General features: G+C 46.4%; 1 protein-coding gene across 1 annotated transcript in view; it reads left to right on the top strand.

Moving 5' to 3' along the window:
* SLC30A3 (solute carrier family 30 member 3) overlaps window positions 1-20342 on the top strand; it is an 85478-nt gene that overhangs the window by 46383 nt on the left and 18753 nt on the right. The window contains exon 5 of the mRNA XM_069605128.1: window positions 1603-1708. Within this exon, the coding sequence (XP_069461229.1) occupies window positions 1603-1708 (106 nt within the window). The remainder of the gene's footprint in view (window positions 1-1602; window positions 1709-20342) is intronic.

The raw sequence follows: 20342 nt of genomic DNA, 5'->3' as shown, positions 1-20342 counted from the left end.
CAGAGTATTTCTGTTGTTCCCTGAGTAGCCACCACCACTGAGCATCTTCTGTACTCCCGCAGTTGGTAGGTGTGTCCCACTATCTGGCACAGAATTAGCACCTTTAACACCATAGTGCCGCTTGGCTCTTTCCCTCTTCCAAGCTGCAAGCAAGTTCTGTGTTCAACCGGCTAATGGAACGGAAGTATGGACACTAGCAGCTGCGCTAGTCATGTGGGGGGGTGAGGAGCATGCAAAGTTATTAAGGGAGCGGGCGGATCGGACAGCTAAATCCTCAAACGGCCTCGAATGGAGGAAAAAAAAAACGAGCACGTACCTCCTGAGGCACAGGGTGTACAAGCATCCCGTCGTGTAAGATTACACGAGCCCAACCGGCTCAATCCAGGATAGAGATGCCAACTAACCAATACCACTAACAACTTCCTTCTCTGCATACACCTCTCAAACTCCAAACCAAACACAACCACAAACCTCCAGCACAGCAAACCGCACGAACTTCACTACACTGCAACAACAAAACAAAAACACACATAGACTCGCACATCAGCACACGACGACTACCGGCCGCATACACCCCAGGCCCAGCCGACGGAACCACCGGGCTGAGGCTGCCAACAGCACATCACTGCAATCTTGCACTTTTCCAGCATCCACCCACTAACCCACCCCTCCCTCCCTCTTTCAGAGCCGCCAGAGCGCCAGGGGACCACTCCGGTGGTGATAGTGCGCGGTACAAATGACCTTTAACATTAACATTAACATTAACATTAATGGGTAGAGTGGCTTCAGCAGAGCTGCAGAATATCCTTTTCACTGTTACAGCTGCAGGCTGGTACAACAATTTCTAACATACCTGGCAGTAACTTCTTGGCACAGGTCCACCATCTCTCCCTCACAAAAGGGGACACATTTGGTGTTTTTAGGGCCAAAACGGAACCCATGGGTGCCACTCTGCTTGTGGCATCTTTGTGCGGCTTCATTGGCTCCGGAGAGTTTAGGTGTTTTAGGAAAGCTTCAGAAAAGTTGGCAATTTCTACACTATTTCCAAAGCATTTGAGACTTTGGAATGTCTGGCATATCCCTGCATATTCCACCCACTAGACATAGCTTAGAGCCAGGGGTTGTAAAGTGTGGACTCTTAGATCTACTATATGTTGCTGTGGTTGAGCTGCATGTTGTGTGCGGTAGGACTCGACTGTGGTGCCCCACCTGACAGACTTTGTTGCATTATTTCCATGTAGGGCTGATGATAGGATACATTGGAGGGGCAATGAGAGCTGGTTGAGTAGTGGGAAAGTTATAGACAAGAGGAAATAACTTTAACCTATTTTTGGAAGGTCTGGAAGATGTGTGAAAAGGTGCATGATGAGACGATACCGAGAACGACTTCTATCCATATGCTGGGATATAGACTACCTGGAGGAAATGTACCATACACACAAGATCTGTAGCTCCAAACCTACAGTTCCCACAGCGTATGGCAAGAAAGTGTGTACTCTGGCCTCTTAGCACGGAGCCGCTTCTTTACTTTCCTTCCAGTCATGTTCTGTTTTTTGCTGCATGCCCCTCAGCCTCACTGACATGTCTCCTCTTGCCTTCTAGCCCGAGTGTAAAATTGCAGATCCTATCTGCACTTTCCTCTTCTCTGTCTTTGTCCTGGGGACGACGCTAACAATACTGAGGGATGTCTTCCGAGTCCTCATGGAAGGTAAGGCTCGCTCTTGGGGTACCGTAAGTACCGGCTTAGAAACCCTCATTGAGTCTGTGCAGGCAATCCTGAGGAGGGACGGAAAGGCAAACTGTCCAGAATTGTGGAGTTAAGATGCATGATATGACATATTTATAATGTACCTGTACGAGCCTGGTATTAAGGTGCCACAAGACAAGGGAGGGGAGACAGAGGGAAGACAAGACAAACGATCTTACTAGGCCTTGTGACATTCGGATTGCGCAAATGCAACAACGAACAGTGCAGGAGGAACGGAGAGGGGGGAAGTGCAAGGGTGAGAGTACGGGGCAAGTGCGATCCAGGAACAATGGCTCTGGCTAAGTGCAGGGGGGCCATAGGGGTTACGGTTACAGCCCCTAAGAGCCTGGTATGCCAGGAGGCAGTGCAAGGAAGACTGGTCATGGAGGTTCCTGGTTCTGGGTGAGACTCTGAGGGAACCCAACAACCAATCAGCGGAGCAGACAGGAGTTAGAAAGGAAGCAAGAAAGAGAAGGCAGAGGAGAAAAGGAAGGTCTTGAGCCACTACCGGAACTTCAGGTGGTCCAGCTCTAGTCTGAGAAGGCCCGGGAGGCCATTCCAGAGGGAGGAACCTGCAGAGGAGGGAGATCTACCCCCCACTCTTTGCTTGGAGAAGCCGCTGACCCTCAGAGAGTTAGAGCTGGAGAGAAAGGGGCTTGAGTAGGAAGGTATTTAGGCACAGAGAGAGGGATATAGTAAGGGCCCCGGCCCAAAGAAAGCCTTGTCGGCGATGCAGAGGGTCTTGAACTTGAACAGCCACTGAGAACCAATGGAGAGGTTCCTGGGCTTGAGGCCAAGAATAAGTCTTGCAGTGCTGTTATGGATTAGTTGCAGGGGCGAAGAGCAGAGTTAGGCAGATTGAGAAAGAGGCTGTTGCAGTAGTCCAGCCTGGAGAGAACCAGGGCTCTGGAGACAGTGAGCATCTGTGGAAAGGTTAGAAAAGGTATAATACCTCTGAGGGGGTGCAGCTGGAAGTGGGCCTTCTTGGCAAGGTCTGTGATGTGAGGAGAGAAGGAGAGCATGGAGTTGAAGATGACACAAGGTTTTTTGCGTCACAGGAAGGCGAGAGTAGAGGGCCCAAGAAAGGCGGCCAGAGGGAAAGTGGGAGCAGGGGTCGCAATGAGAAGGATCTCAGTCTTACTGGCATTACGGCAGAGATTGTTGGAGGCGCACCAATCCTGAATCATGGATAGGCAGTCAGGAATGAGCAAGGAAGTAGAAGAGGCTGAGGGAAGCCTGAAAGAGAGCTGAGTGTCATCTGCATAACATTGTATGTTTAATTTATTTATTTGTTTGCTTGTTAGGCGCTTATACAATAAGAATATACTGTTCCAAAGCGCCCACAGGGCAGGGTGGGAGGATGAGTGGGAAATACATTACAACATTGTAATACAATATTTAAGAGAGAAGGGGGAAGTGGGAGGGGGAACAAACCTACTATGCATTATGAGTATTCAGAACTTGCAAGTGCAGAAAGGAAGAGGGAAGGGGGGTAAGTGCTGGGGAGTCCGAGCTCATGGGTGAGGCACAGATGAAGTGCTAGGAATGTAGAGTGCTATACGGGAGGTGTAAGTGTGAGTTTGCAAAGCAGAGGTTGTGCAGATGCAAAGTGCTGTCAAAAGACAGGAGCTGGAAAGAATTGGTGTGGGAGGTCAAGACCCTGAAGATGCATAAGGGCCAAGGATACTGATTCAGCAACTGTGGGATTAGCAGAGGAGAGGAGGAAAGGAGGAGCAAAAGAAGAAAGCTTTAAGGAGCTTCTGGAATTTGAGAAGATCATGCTCAAGGCGCAGGGGGAGAGGGAGGCTATTCCAAAGGAGGGAGCCTGCAGAGGAAAGTGAGCGACCCCCTGCACTCTGTTTAGCAAAACTCTTTACACACAAATAGTTGGTGCCAGAGGAGCTAAGTGGTCTAGAGGGAGAGTATTAAGTGAGATAAAGTTGAAGGTAGTGTGGTGCCCAGGCCCAGACAGCCTTGTGGATGATGCAGAGGGCTTTGAATTTAACCTGTGCAGCAACCGGGAGCCAGTGAAGACTTTTTAGAGCAGGAGAGATATGGTCCCTGGGCATAAGGCCAAGGATACGTCTTGCTGCTCTATTCTGGATAAGCTGCAGCTCTCGCAGAGTGGAAGAAGGAAGATTCAGGAGAAGGCTGTTACAGTGGTCAAGTCTAGAGAGAACCAGGGCTTGAGTTGTTAGTCTCAAATCTGAGTTACTGCAAAGAAATGAAGAACACACCAGTCACGAAACAAATATATAACAAGGATTTATTTGTGCTTAAAGCAGACCCAGATTCATCTATGACTGCGTACAGTCATAGAGAAGGTGAGCAATTTACATGGGGGGCAGCCAGCTTTAAATACATTTCAAATTGGCTTCGGTTCGTCGTATGCTGACAGTTCATGACCCATGAAACGTGGGCATTTGACTGACACATGGTGCTTCGCTCTGTGTCAGTCTTCGTACAATTTACCGCTCTCAGAGCGGAGTTCACCCTGTTCCCAGCCAAAGGTAACATTCCATTTCGCTCCATTATCTATATGTTGACTTTTGCTAAAAGGTCATTTTGCATTTCAGCTCGGTAGTTCATTCTTTCAGAAATAGACATGGCATGAAATGTGCTCCTCTTAATCTTTGGTCACACAAATAGCCTCGGAAAGTCAGGAGCCAAGTAAACCGTAAGGCACGTAAACTACCGATTATCTACGTTCGTGCCTTCTTATTCAAGGCCTGAAGCCAAGTCAAAACAATGTGCTCAGCAGTTCTCACATTTCTGTGCAAAGACACGTTTACCAGCCCTTCAGACTGTGACCATTTTCTGCATGTGAAATGAAAACCTAGCAAGTGAGCAAAATAACAAAGATGGAGTCTGAATGACACAATTCAGTGCGTGCGCTTAGGCTAACACAAAATAACACAGAATGGATGCATTTTCACAGAGTCACATTGTGCCCCTGAGGGAAAGTGAGAAAAGGTAGAATTCCTTTGACAAGGAAGAGCTGATAGTTGGACTTCTTGGCAATGTCCTGAGCGTGAGGGAGGAAGGAAAGAGGAGATGAAAATGACTCCAAGGTTCCTGGTTTCAGTTGAAGGCACAAGGGGAGAACTCAGGGAGGAAGGCCAGAGTGAAGGGAAGAAGGAGGGAGTAGGGGTCCCAATGGGAAGGATCTCAGTTTTACATGCATTGAGGCAGAGATCATTGGAGTCACACCAGGACTGGATGGCAGATAGGCAGTCAGGGAGGATGGAGAGTGCAAGAGGATCAGCAGGCAGTTTGAAGAAGAGATGTGTTTCATCTGCGTGGCAATGGAAGTTGGAGGAGAAAGAGGAGATGTGGCGTGCAAAGAGAGCAAGGTAGATGTTAACAAGCCAGGGTGAAAGTATAAAACCCATGGGGGACACCACAGGTGGAGATGAAAGCAGGAGAGGCCCAGGATGACTTGGAAAGAGCAGTTTGTGAGGAAAGAGGAAAGCCAATCCAGTGCCCGTTCCGAGATACCAAGTGTATCATGGAGCCCTTGTATGAGGATGGAATGGTTAACTGTGCCAAATGCAAAGGTGAGATCGAGAAGAATAAGGGCTGCTGGGGAGTTGGAGTCCAGAGATGCAAGCAGTTCTTAACAAGTGTTCAGAAGAGCAGTTTCTGTGCCACTGAAATATCGGAATCCAGATTGATGGTCGTGGAGGCCACCAACAAGTTCAGTGTGGGAGTTAAGTTGGGGCAAGGTCAGCTTCTCAAGTAGCTTCCCCAGGAAGGGGGTGATGGAGATCAGGCAATATCTGGCAGGGCAGTTAGGGTCAGAGGAGGGGCTTTTCAGGAGTGGGCACACAAGGGAGTGCTTAAGGGGGGAAGGGAAGATCCAGTGATAAAAGAGTGATTGCAGAACTCAGCGAGAGCAGGGGCAAGAGAACCAATGTTATCCTTGACGGTCCCATATTAGCAAGGGGACACCTGTTTCAAAGAGACCGTCATGGAGCGGACAACTCTGGTAACCTCTTCAGGTATGACAGGAGCGAAGGAGGAAAAGGATGAAGGAGGAGGGAGTGGGTGTGTGGTGGGGGTGTGTGGAAAGAGTAATAAGAATGTCCTGAGTTTTGGTGGGAAAGTGTGAGGCCAGTGCATTGCAGAGGGCCTGGGAATGAGAGGGGGAGGAGGAGACCGCAGAGGAGTTGTCTAGTTCCTGTAGAATTTGAAAAGTTCAGCCGTATTATTGGATGTGCCGGATACCCATGCCTGAATGTGGGCTCTTTTCTTTGCACGGATGGCGAGTCTGTATTACCTTTGGAGCAGGCGGCAGGCCCGTTTGTCAGAGGATGAGCCTGAGCTTTGCCACTTCCATTCTGCTGGCCTGCACTTTTGTTTCAGGGCTGCAAGTTCAGTATTGTACCAAGTGTTATGCTTTGAGGCAGGTTTCAGACTGATCCTCATGACTGGGGAAAGAATGTCTAGAGTGTTGGTGATGGAAAGATGGAAGTTGCTGAGGGCAGAGTCAGAGGTAGAGTCAGAGGTGAGGGAGTGAGGGGTGGTGAAGGTGGAGGCGAAGGCTGCCGCAGTCACTCGTTTCATCGGGCAGGTGTTAGTGAACGAGGTTGGTGCAACTTTTTGGGGGTCAGTCAGAGGGCCAATGGTGCCCAGATGGGAGGAGAGAGGGGTCAGACCAAGAGAGAGGGGTGACTAGTGGGGGGGGGGGAGAGAGGCTAGAGTGTATGAGGACATCCAGAGTGTGTCCATCTGTGTGAGTTGGCCCAGTATGGAGAATGGAGAGGGGAAAATGAGGAGCAGTGGTCAGTGAATAGGGTGGATGCAGAGCCAGCAGTGTCCAGATGAATGTTGAAATCACCCAGGAGGAGAAGTTAGAGGTGGAAGAAAGTAAATAAGAGCAGAGGTCAGCCCATTCAGAGAGGAATAGGGAGGTGCCTTCAGGCCGGTAGATGGTAGCAATGGTCAGGGTGGAGGTGGGAGAGGTGACCAACTTGCAAACCAGGCTTTCAAAAGAGGAATAGGCCTGGGTAGGTAAGATGGAAGCAGGAACCTACTCAGGGAAGATTAAGGCAACCTCCCACCAATGCGGTGAGTTCGAGGCTTGGTGATGATCTTGAAGCCATCAGGGAGGAATGAGTCAAAGGCAGTGACTGAGCTGGCATTGAACCAAGTCTCGGTAAGAGCCAAGAGGTCAATGTCTTCAAGAATGAGACAGAGGAGCGTGTGTTGCCTGAGCAGGCGTTAAGAGTCACCAGGTGGAGGTTGTTGGTGCTTTTGAAAGTTTTCTGAGGTGGTGTACAGGGGCGTGGTACACCAGTCAGAGGAGGGAGAGAGTAGAAGGGGGAGATGCAAGCGAAGGAAGGAAGTTAATGAGAGAAGGCAAGATGCGGTCAAAAAGGAGGAGGTTGGGTTGTGGACCGTGAACCAGAATGGTGCCCGTGTGATAGACATTAACGAAGCAACGAGAGGATATGAAGCCAGCCAAGAGGACTTCCCACTTGGTGCCACCGTTAGTAGAGGAGTGTGAGGAGGGAGAGAGAGTGGAGATGAGATGGGGAGTCCAGAGATCAGGAGAGGGGACTAAGAAAAGGATATCAGTGAAAACCTCTCTAGAGGAAGCACTGACATAGGTGTCTGCAATGGGAAGTCCAGGGTTTGCACTCAGGATGTCCTTTTTGTGCCTTTTTCTGCCAGACTTGGGGAGGGATGGGTGATAGGTGATAGTGTAGCAGTTAGAGAGTATAGGAGAGATGCAAGGAGCCATAGGAGGGCATAGGTTTTAGCCAAAGAATGAGGTCGAAGGGGCAGCACTCCACAGTTCTGGCTAAACTCACTAGGGGGCCTAGTAGATTCAGCCGGAGAGAATAAGTGAAACCAGCAGGAATCGAATTACGTTGGACGAGTGGCACAAGATGTTACTATACACACAAATTGATTTAAAAAATCTTTAGGACAGCAAACAATGCAATGCAGATGGTGCACAAGTAATGCAAAACACCCAAATTCAGTTTTACAAGGACACCCCAAAATTAACTTTAAATGAGGGCACCAAACAATGCAGTGTAGATGTTGCACAGGTAATGCAAAATACAAGAGAGAGTAATGAATGCAGTAAAAGGAAAGACGTTAGTTAGGTGAGGATGGAGGAGGTGGTAAACACTGACGATGCCTCAGGAGAGTTTGTTATGGAGGTCAGCCAAGCTCACTTTCATGACTGCATGGATCATGGGTGGCCTTTGAAACCAGTAGCAGTGGAGCAGTCCAGGAATTAGTCCGGAGGATGGAGCATAGTTTGGGCTGACAGTGTGTGGCTCTCCAGGCCCTCTTTGGCTTGGACAGGCCCAGACAGAAGCCTTAGAGAAAGGTCCCTTGGGTGTGGGCCGGCTGACGCCTGCCGGCGCCATCGATTGGGTCTTTCTTTTGTGGGCTACCCAATAGGCAGGCAGCTCTGAAGGCAGTAGGAGTTCACCTCCACAAGAAATGCGTCCACCATCATTGAAAGTACAAACTAGAGGCAATAAATTGCTAAAGCCAACTAGGCCTGCACACATGAAATGAGCCCATAATTTCAGAAAGCCTACACAAGTTAGAAGAGAAGGTGGATATCAGGTGGGCCAAAGGGGCCAGATACACATTGAAGAGCCAGGATGAGAGGATAGAGCCCTAGGGGACACCACATGGGTGTTGAACCTTACAATAACTCACAGGAGGGTGACATGGGCTACAGGTGTAACCAGTGTCTGCTCCTTTTTCTCTTCCTCTTTCCTAGCATTTGTGCAAATGACAGTTGACAGTTCATGGCTGGGCCTTGTGCTGGCAAGTTCTGAGTGTTTTGTTATACTTCACTGAATGTTTACATCCACTGAACTCGATGTCATCCTAGAACAGGATTTGGCTTCAGAGAAGATGATGCCTCTGTCAGGGTCTGCCAGTGGGAACTCATTCTCCCATAAACTCGTGTCTCTCTTAAGGACACCCTGGAGGAATCGGTTTCTTAATATAGCAAAGTGGTGTCCATTAGGAAGGATTCTAACTGCTTTGAATTTAGCGGCTTCTCTAAGAACCCAATTGAGGGCTAAAGATTTAGGCGACGCATTAATTTAATACAAGAAAAGCGAGGGGGCAGAAAGGAAGGGAATGGGTATTATGCATTTGTCAGCGACAGAGGTCTTTACAATTAATTTGAGGTTAAAAGAGGTTGGTGAGGGTTACAGTGTAGATACCCCCATACTACAGGTGTGATATGACCTATGAGTAGCAAGTCCTAAGTGACCCTTACGTACCCCTAAAGAGCATGGTGTTGAATCCTTCCTGAACTGCAGGACTGTTGGAGCGGTCCAGATTGGGACCAGGAAGGTGTTCCAGTAGGTAGGGGTGTAGCAAGAGAAGGCCTGCTTCATGGCTTTCATTTTGCCTGCCAATTTAGTCTCAAGCCTTCTAATGGTCTGGCTCTTCGAGGAGCACATTCTACCCAAGGATGAGTGTTTTGTGACTATGTAGGATGGTGTTCAGGTAACAATTGTCTCATAAGTGATGCACAGAGTTTTGAAGAGTTTCATGGATGGGATGGGTAGCCAGTGTGATTCTGTGAGGATAGTGAGATGTGGTCAAATTTCTTATATTGTGAAGGTGTTGGTTAGTTCGTTTTGGTGTTGCCACATGCATAGAACCAGCAGATGGTGTTACAATTTCAAGGAATGCTTAAAAAGTATTGTTGAAAAGAACAAAAAGTATGAATAATTTGGGTACCTTTGAAAAGATTTGGTGCATTGGTTAGAGTAACACCAATAATGTTCTACAGTAATAGATTACATTAATCGTTAAAATAACCTAACAGTGAGATGTCCTCTGGAGCACTGTTTTATAGTGACTAATTACTGTGGAAAATGAGTTACACATCAACACATGTTTCAGCTAATTACTGATCGGTACAGTCTTTATCAGGGCACTGGTGTGACCCATAACAATACAACTAAATATATCTGTATGAATATATCTTCATAAAACACATGGAGAATGTCACACAAGCCAATGTGTCTACATATACAAAGTAGTCTCGGTTGTATTTTAATATTTAACAACATGAATTATGTGAACTTCTCACTTCTCACTCTGATGTTGAAGTCTTGAAAAGAATACTATTTAGTGGAGAGATAACGTACGGCTGTCAGAACAAGTCTAATGATCTTAGAAGTCTTGTCTTGAAATAGCTGATCAGGTGTAGCAAAACCTACTAACCCACTCGCACTGGAAGAGAGATTTTATGAAGTATGAGTATGGGGATGTTTGACAAATTTATGTGACTTTACTACAAACAAACTTTGGCAAATAAATGTTTTATTGTACATGGCTGGCATTTGGGTCACAGCATTGCACCAAATATGAAGTGCCCTTATGGTGACATGCACCATTTTACAGAATGCACTGGTATATATTTTGTCATCATCATGGGGCAAGTCCATTTCTCTTAGGTCGAGTACATAAACTAAGGAAATCTCCCTGCAGCTCTTTTGGGCCTGCATTTTACCATAATCTCACCCTTTTATCATATGGGTGTCTTGTGCTATAGGTTACACCACTGGTACCACTCATGCCTGCAAGTGTCCTAGAGTGGGGATCAGATCCTTTTCAGATTCCTCATAACTTGAATGCCCCCGGTGACCTGTTATTCTGTTGTTCCCCAGCACTGGGCCCTTGCGTGGGGTAGTCTTTCACCAGTATTACTCTTATCCTCTTCCTAGAAAGAAGTGCCTGAGTGTGCTCAATATTTCAGGTGGGTGCCTGCACATTTATTTATTTTGAAATTTGTATAGCGCACCTAACCCAGAGGCATCTAGGTGCTTTTCTTGACAATAAAAATACAATACTTACATGGTGACGCAGGTACAGAGAGAAATATTTTACATCCTCCATCTTAGTTACATATTTTCTTGACAGTAAAAATACAATGGTTACATCATTACGCAGGTACAGAGAGAAATATCTTACATCCTCCAACTTAGGTTACATTATTCTTTTAGATGTTAGAGCCGTATTGTTTACTGATGGAGATTTATTTTAGAAGTTCCTGTGTGAAGAGCCTTGTTTTCAGGTGTTTGCGGAAGGCCCAGAAGGAGGCTTCTGACCTTAATGCGGCTGCTAATGTGTTCCAGTGTTTGGCAGCTACCACTGGGAAGCTACTGCCTCCGGCTTTCTGAAGCTTGAATCGGGGGTGGGGGGTGGATATCAGGTAAGAGTATGCTGAGCGGGTGGGCCTATTAGATTGGCTGGTGGTACATTTGTCTGCCAAGTATTTGGGGGCTGATTTATGTAGGCATTTGTGAGTCATAGTGAGTGTTTCGAAGAGGTTTCGCTCCATGATGGGTAGCCAGTGGGTGTTCCATCTAGTCATGGAGATGTGAGTGTTTTTAGGGATGTTTAGCGCTGCCCTTAAGGCGTTATTTTGAATCACCGGAAGTTCTTTGATGTGATCGTTCTTGGTACCAGCGTAGAGGGCATTACAATAGTCCAGTCTGGACAAGATGAGGGCTCTGGCTAACGTGATGCAGCTGTCAGGTGTCAGGAAAGGTCTGCAGGCATTAATAAGCTTAGATGTGCAAGCTGCCGCCGAAGCCCTCGCATTAACTTGTCTATTTAGGGAGAGGGTTGAGTCTAGGTAAAAACCAAGGGTTTTTACTTCCTTTGAGAACTTGATAGTGATGCCGTCTTTATTGAAGGATTTAAAGGTGTCTCGAAGTTTGTTAAGACGGTATTTTGAGCCTATGTGAAGGAGTTCCGTTTTTTCATCATTAAGGCATAATCCATGTTGGGCCATCCAAGCTTGCATGGTTCGAATATATTGCGTTGAGTGATTTGGAATCCGTGTCATAAGATCAGGAAATGGGAATTAGGATTTGGGTGTTGTCAGCGTAATTGGTGTAGGTGACACCCACGTCATGAAGATGGCCAAATAGTGGTTTTGTGAAACATTTTGTGAAAATACTTGCAGTGAAGGTCAACTTTCTCCTAGAACTGTACCCACTTTGTGGAGTCTGGGGGGTGTATTTTGTCATATGCAAGAAGGTGTATCGGCTGGACACATTTGACGCAAATAAACAAGCTGGGCACCCAGCAGTGCAGATTTTCCTTTTGATGCTATAGAGTAAAGCCGTATAGTAGTTTGTAAAAAATATTTGACAGACAACAAGGTGCCTTGCAGTCCCAAAATAATCTTAGATCTCTCACATGGTGCATTGCAGCATTGAGATTTCTCAGAAATGAAAAGCTTACATTTGTTTTCCTTGTTTCAAGTCTAGGCTGACTCCTTTTCCATGGTTGCTAGTAATGAACCCCTTGAGAAGCAAATCACACCCTTGATTATCTTAAAACTGCTGTACTCCAGGGTAATTTCGATGATTGATGAAGCCAGGAATACCTATTAATTCAAATGCTTGCAAATGATCAATACACTGGCAGGTGGCTTGATAAGACATTGCAGTATCCGGAGACACTACCCCAGCTAACAAACTCTCATTATTTCTACCCATAGAGATGTGTGGATCATAACATTCAAAGCTCCATTTTCTATCAATTTTTCAAAAAGCCTTCACAGGATTCTGATGGTCATTGCATTAACCCCGCAAATATCTCCAAAGCAATGTTTTATTGCCAGCCTCAATCCAGCCCAGGCCAATTAGCCCTAAAAAAGCCCCAGCATTAAAAGCTTCCCAGGCCGCCCCTGACCCATGTCAGACCCCAACCTTTCCTCATGATTGTTATGAGATGCAAACATGTATTGGTCTTTGAAACAAACTTACCACATCGGTCCCCACAAGTCAAAGGCCTAACACGTGACCGGTTGTTACTCCTCCCGAACAACCTTCTAGAACTACAAACTTGATAGGTGGGTGAATGTTCCACCACTCATCGTGCAAAGGGACTGGCCTGACCTATACAGAGCTTAAACAGGACTTCACCTATCACGTCTGACACGATCCCATCCCCTCCTGCCTTCCTGAGAGCACCCTAATAGGATGGGCTGAGAGTGCTGTGACGACTCCCATGATGTCACTGCTTCCTAAGGGGGAGCACCTTCCCATGAGACTAGGGTGGTGAGGGCGCTACACGATAGACCCCCAGGGGTGGTACTCAGCGGGTGGGTCCCAGGGGAGGGGAGACACCTTTTGGGACCAGTGACAACCACATCAGGACAATGCTGTATTCCCACCAAGCACATGACCCAGGTGCCTCTTTCCAGAGTTACCCCACCTTTCCTTCCTCAACACACCTACCCTCATATCCTATCTACTTTGCAAAGGCAACTCAAATAGAGAGTACTGGGACGAGGAGGATTACGAGTGAGTTATCATCTCAATACTCACTTAGTACGGCGGTGAGGAAGGAATGCGGAGCACTAACGAGTACACAAGGGAATCACTTTCACAAGTCTAGTGGTTCACGAACAGTAATTGGCAGAAGAAAGATAAAAGCTAAGGAAGGACTTGACAGATGGTCAAGCCCTCCCTGGAGGAACCACAAGAGCCAGGACGAGCCCAACGTGCAGACGGGCACTGGCTGGAACACCATGAAGAAGGAAATTGAAGAAGGAAAGAGAGCCCGGGCTCGGTCCAGGACGAGAGGACTACGCAGCCTAGAAGCAGACCAAGACTCCAAGTGTCCCATAGACGAGGGCACCGCGAAAGTGCACCAGCATGCCATCCCCGAGCAGAAGAAACCTGCGGAGCTCGTTGCAGGGCAAAATAAGCTCTGGAAAGTTACCGGAGTGCCGCGAACAAGCCCAGCTGCCTCAAGGGAACCAGCACTTGCATGAGCCATAACACAAGGTATATGGGAAGCCACAGGGGCTTGGAAACCTCAAGGAGGTTGTTGCGCAGCCAGGAAAGGCGAGTCTGGGGGTTGCACCCAAATCGTACATGGACTTGTACTAAGGCTTGGCAGGAGAACAACCCAAACTTACAGCAGGTAGGAATAAAGTCAGAATTGCAGGTCTGTGACTCACACCCGGATAAGGAGAATCGGGAGGTAGTGGGAGGTTCACACAGTACTTAGCAGGTTAGTGAACCAAGTCTGTCTGATCCGATACAGTCTGAAAAGGGCATCCAGGCAACACGTCATCAGTGCAGCATTTGGTGAGAGAGAACCACGTCTGCACCCAAGGGTCAGGGACCCATGCTGCTTGGAGAGTGTATCCAGGCAGCGCTTCTTCAGCATAGCACTTGGTGAGGGGGAACCAGGTCTGCACCCAAGGGTCAGAGACCCATGCAGCTTAGAGAGAGTATCCAGGAAACGCTTCTTCAGCATAGCACTTGGTAAGGGAGAACCAGGTCTGCACCCAAGGGTCAGCGACCCATGCAGCTTGGAGAGTGTATCCAGGGAACGCTTCTTCAGCATAGCACATGGTAAGGGGGAACCAGGTCTGCACCCAAGCTTCAGGAACCCATACAGCTTGGAGAGTGTATCCAGGCAACGCTTCTTCAGAATAGCACTTGGTAAGGGGGAACTAGGTCTGCACCCAAGGGTCAGCGACCCAAGCATTTCAGAGAGAGTATCCAGGCAACGCTTCTTCAGCATAGCACTTGGTAAGGAAGAACCAGGTCTGCACCCAAGCGTCAGGGACCCATGCAGCTTGGAGAGTGTATCCAGGGAACGCTTCTTCAGCATAGCACTTGGTAACGGGGAACCAGGTCGGCACCCAAGGGTCAGGAACCCATACAGCTTGGAGAGTGTATCCAGGCAACGCTTCTTCAGCACAGCACTTGGTAAGGGGGAACCAGGTCTGCACCCAAGGGTCAGGGACCGATACAGGTTGGAGAGAGCATCCAGGCAACGCTTCTTCAGCATAGCACTTGGTAAGGGGGAACCAGGTCTGCACCCAAGGGTCAGGGACCCATACAGCTTGGAGAGTGTATCCAGGCAACGCTTCTTCAGCACAGCACTTGGTAAGGGGGAACCAGGTCTGCACCCAAGGGTCAGGGACCGATACAGGTTGGAGAGAGCATCCAGGCAACGCTTCTTCAGCATAGCACTTGGTAAGGGGGAACCAGGTCTGCACCCAAGGGTCAGGGACCCATACAGCTCGGAGAGAGCATCCAGGCTGTTTTTCTTCTGTGTAGTAGCTGGCAAGAGTAAGCAAAAGCTACTAACCAGGGTATGGGACCCCAAAGAACTGATTTGTAAACCTGAGGAAGGCAGGGGAAAGAAAGACATTTCCCCTACGAGCCAAGTAGTTGCTGTAGTTAGATGAAGAGAATCTGATCAAGACTTGAACTGCCTTTTGCCCAGGGCAAGGGAGTCACCCCTTTGGATGAAGAAGACATCTCCTTTGATTTAGTTGGATTACTGTAAGCACAGAGTTAGGATTTTGACACTGACCAGTGGGACTTTTACTTTGGACATTCAGACATTAGTTATTTCCGATGAGGTAGGGAAACTCCCCTTAGAGTTAGAGCGAGCAGGGTTTCCTTTTCCCATTTCACCTTTGAATAAAAAAAGTGTATAGCCACCACTCTTACCCCTCCATGTCGGAGTCTTACTTCTCCATCCTTACAGTGTTTTTCCCCTTTCTCTTTAGTTCCACTGGCCGATGCCCCACTTAACACAATGTCCTGTTCCAACTTTGTAGATTGCTATGTCATGTGGATTTAACATCTGTAATGCATGCCATTCAGAACAAGCTACAAATCAGGTACACAGACAGGCACGGATCAGGGAATAGGAAAACCCAGGTGGGTTATTTAAGCTGTTATGTTTTTCAAAATCTTCTTTTCATCTCTGCCTTTGAAAGTGATCGATACCACGAAAGCTCCATAATAAATTACTTTCTTGGCCTAATTAAGATAGCGAGTCAGTGTTTTATTTTAGATCAACACTTTATTCTAGATAATGTATATATCATATCAGTGTATAGCCGTACATCAGATCACTGATAGAAGGTATTGAGCAGATGGTGAGACTATCATTAAGTTCTGAGGAGCAGGACTCAATGGCCCAGTTGTAGTATTTGGTCATCAGAAAAGGGAGTATTTGTTCTTATCTCAATCTAATTAATAGGGAATGGCCTGTACTGCAACATTGTTTCTAATATTTATGAGAGAGCCCCGATTAGGTAATTGCAAATGGATTGTCTTCATAGAGACATACTATGCTACTGCAGTACCCACTGTATTTTGCAAGCTGGGTCTTAGTTTTCTGTTATTTTAAATTCGATTCACTGTTTTGAAGAGTACTTTTATCCCTGTAAGAGAGGATTTGCAGAAACTCTTATTTCACTTGACAGACCACAGTCATGTCCAGTTCATACTGTCAAATGCCTTTTTACCACATGACTTTATGGCACTTGCAATAATCCATAAACTGTGGAAACATGAAACAGTGGTGTCCTTCGTGTGTAGCCTCATGCATGGCCTGACTGAAGTTATAAGCCAGAATTTCATCTAAGATTTATAAAATCATAGTTCACCAAAAAGATATGTTGAGAAGAAGCCAGAGAGGTGGATCTTTTCCTTATTCCATATTCTCATTATATGAGTCTAAAAGCATGTTTCTCGATTGCTATGTTGCTATAGGCTATGGAAGATTTGAGTCATGACTGGGCAAGCGGGTTCGAGACAGGAGACAACGTTCGTTTTGAACGTTGGGATAACCTATATGGTTATCTATAAATTTAACAGGGAATTTAGAATTAATATCATTGAATCTGCTATTGTTGAAAGACCTATGGCCTCCATGAAATTTTGCAAGTATGATTATGAAACTTGTCCTATATACATATACATATAATCATGCATGTAACACTTGTCATTTTGTGTAATCGTTGAGTCCTTAATTGCTGTGATCTTGTGTCGTCTTGGAATGTAGCCAATTGATTGCCAAATTTGTAAACTTGGACATGTGCTCTTAAACATGTTACATAATGCATATTTTCATGGACTATTTAAGAGTATGCATTTTGTTCATGCACTTTTGGCCTAAATTGACCAATTACATATACATATATATGGGTATGTGCGAATAAGTTGACAGGGGAATGAGAGGGTAGAAGTATTGGCTGTAGGAGAATGAGGGGAAGACGCCCCCATAACAAAAAAAACAGGTCGGGTACATTATGACCAAAAATATACAAAAAATTGCAGACTTTCAAACACGTCTATGAAAACACATACAACCCCCTTAAAAGGGTTTGCTTTCACTCGTTATCATATGAATACCATGTGTTTCTTTTGTTTGGATTTACTTTAATTTCTAGGAATGTTTCTGATGTCTGGCTTGTACCAACCAATACTATATGAGCCCTTTATAGTTGCCCAATAAGCTGTGCTTTCCAACATGAAGGCTTTTAATGAATTCTAGTGCATCATATCCATTCCTGATTGTGTGAAAATAAATCTTACGCATGTCGTTTTGTTTGTGGATGTATGGTTTTAAAAAGTGCAAACATAGCTGCGTAGCAACAGAGGGTTCATGTCATTTCGCCAACCTCCTTTTTTCTGACGTGTGCTTTGCCGCGGGAGTTTTGCTGAAAAACTTCCACATTTAAAAAAAAATCTTTTTGGGGTGCCTCCCCCCAGATCCTCCTTACCTTAATTTGTTTGTTTATGTTCCCCGCCCAAAAAATATTTTGATGGGAATTTTTGGCAAAACTCCTGCTTCAAAACACCTGTCGGAAAAACGGGTGTCGGCAAAAGAACGCAATACCCAATAGAGCGCTGTGCATAGAAGTGCCGTGGGGGGGTTACCAGTAGGGTGGTGGGGTAGCAGAAGAGCTAAAATGGGCTGGAGGAGGAGAGTGCTGAGGGAGTTCTGGAGGCGTAGAAGTAGGGTTGAGTGGTGTGATCAGCGATTGGTGAGATGTTCTTTGAATAGTATGTTTTTTCGGGACCGTCCTGAAGTGTAGCATGGAGGGGGCCAGTCTTCACTGCATTGGTAACTTGCTCCCAAGACAGGGTACAGAGCATGAAGCATTTATTTGCTTCCAGGCCGGTAATATCCTGGCTTCTAGCGGTGCACTGGCCTCTGAAAATGGTAACTTTCTCTGCCAAGTAGAGTGGTGTTTTGGTTGTGACTACTTTGTTGTGGATAGAGAACGCTGTGAACATGGTGCCCGCTTGAAGGGGTTGCCAGTGTAGCTCCTGGAGGATGGGATTGATGTGGTCGGCTGCCAGAAGGGCCAAGGTGGCATTTGGGAAAAGGCCTTACCACCATCTAAGTGGTAATGGCCAGTGCTTGGATTGCATTTCTGTAGCTCAGGGCAGGGGGGAAAGGCTTGACTTTGCAGAGGAGTGCAATCAGGTCCCATTCTGCTCGGGTATTATCGGCAATGAGAGTTCACAGTTGATGGTAAAGCAGATACCTGTAACAAACTCTTCATTTGTAACCCATAATGGATACACGCTACATCTGCTCCACTTACCTTTTGCCTTCGAAGGTACACCCTGTAATGAGATATTGCAGCATTACTATTGTCAGAATAGAAATAATATTATGCCTCCTATTGTAATAATTGTATGTGTATTGGCCTACGCCAAGTTGTCTAAACATCATGCGCGAACAAACTCTACGACAAGGTCTTGACCTTAGAGAAATCAATGTAAGCCGCCATCTTGGATTAAGCCGCCATTTTAGGTTCTCTTGTTATGTAGAAGTCACCCTGAACATCAAAATGGAGGCCAAATGACATTCTGAATAAGATTCTGGCCGTTGTGACCTCTGTACAACTGAATAATTAATATGCCTGCAGGCCACTTGTCGGGGTCGCGAACAGAGACCTTGTCCTACTGTTGACCTATATGTAAATGTACTACTTATATCAGCGAAACTAATCGAAATGCATATATTAAAGGTTGACCTGGCAAGGAACCCCAAGACCAGAATTGTATTTCGCAGAATAGTTAACCCGCAAGAGGGTTGGCCAAGGGCTGGACAAATTGTATAAAAGGCCCGGGTATTCCAATATGCGGTCTCTCACTAACACATCGAACCCTCGTTGAAGTTCGTTATGTTATACTGAGAGCCGAATAGCTATCCGTTTGTCAATTGACTTGGTTACTGTTGTAGCTTGAAATAAAGCACTTGTATGTTTCTTTGTAACCTGTGTTGGTGTGTTTCTTTTTGGGCTTCCCGCCTCATATTATTTTTCTGTTTTCACTGTTGGCGCCCGAATAGGGACCCTCAAGATTGATGCCTGATCATTGAAGGTTGACGCAGGCTATCGAACCGGGATCGGACGGTGTGATACTGCGGGCCCGACCGGACGAGACGCGATACCTCGGCAGCGCTGCACGATCCGATCCTTGGACGATAGTCGTGTGGTCTGACACGGCATCTTGACGAGGGTCCATTGTTGAGGCGGGCAGATTTGTCGAAACCACCAAACACAAGGTAAAATTCGTTAGGTAAGTTCTTTGGTAAACCGTACGGTCCTCCTTAGGTTTGGTCAGGTGTAGTCGTGACCCGACTCTTAATTTAACCCTGACAATTTGAATTTGGCGTATTGTATCTGCAGACACAATTATTGACCAGGTAACACCAATTTTTTGTGAAATGCCTGGGAAATTGTCTAGCTGCTTTAGGGCACTGTTCCGCAGCGATCGACAATCTTTGGAATTTAGCCACCCGGCACCACAGGAGGAGTCGCCGGCATGTACTATGTACTGTAAGCATGGCATTGGAAGTATAGTATTTAATGATATTTGGCACAGACAAACCAGACATGCCTCCGAATTTCAGTGGTCAATCAATGGTAGTTTCGAGATCCCCCATATTGAATACCTAGAGTCGGTCTTGTTAAAAAAAAAAGGCCAGACCTGCAGCATTTGATGTTTTGCAGAATTGGAAAAAAGAAGTGTTGCAGCAGCTTAAAAGTAGGGATAAACATGCACGCCGTCATAAAACGAATGCCGAAAAGGTGTTGTTATATGATAAGGAAAAACATTCAGAGTCAGTCAAGAGTATGGATAGGGCTTTCTCACTCGGTATCCAGAAAATCTATCCCTCTAGAGATTTTCATGTTTCCGAAGAATTTATTGATAAATTGTTAAACGAACACAGGCCTGGTGCCTCTGTGCCACCTCCGTATGATCCTCTCCCTGGTGTTCTGCCCATTGCTGCTGTTATTCCTGCTGTTATTCCTGTTCCCCCTGTACAACCTATTGTTCCTATTCCTCCAGTTGTTGTTCCTCCACCTACTCTACCACCCCTTCCCCTTGCGCCGTTAGTCGCACCTCCATTGAATTCGCCCGCACCTCCGCTCCCGAGTGGTTCTGTACTGAATGAAGTTGATCAGGGTGCGGGGTCAAAGATTGTTACTCGAAATACTGTCTCTGCAGAAAAGAAACGGGAATTATTTGCATGGGCTAAGCATTGTATGGAGAGAGGTGATCAAGCTGATGCTTTCTCCACATTATCAAATATGGGCAATTTTCCAGAGAAAAATGTTTTTATTGAAGGTTTGGGGACTTATTTATGTGTAATGTGGGGTAGATTACATAATACGGATCTCCCACAAGGGTTGAGGGATCTAAATACATTAGCGCTTTCGAGGGAACTGAGGAGAAAGTACATGGTCATGTTGAGAGGTTATTTGAGTATAGGAGGGAATTTGAAAGATTACGGGATG

The sequence above is a fragment of the Ambystoma mexicanum genome, chromosome 4p (genome assembly GCF_040938575.1).
Source record: "Ambystoma mexicanum isolate Mex_15411 chromosome 4p, UKY_AmexF1_1, whole genome shotgun sequence".
Classification (NCBI taxonomy): Eukaryota; Metazoa; Chordata; class Amphibia; order Caudata; family Ambystomatidae; genus Ambystoma; species Ambystoma mexicanum.
This window is presented reverse-complemented; position numbering and strand designations above follow the sequence as displayed.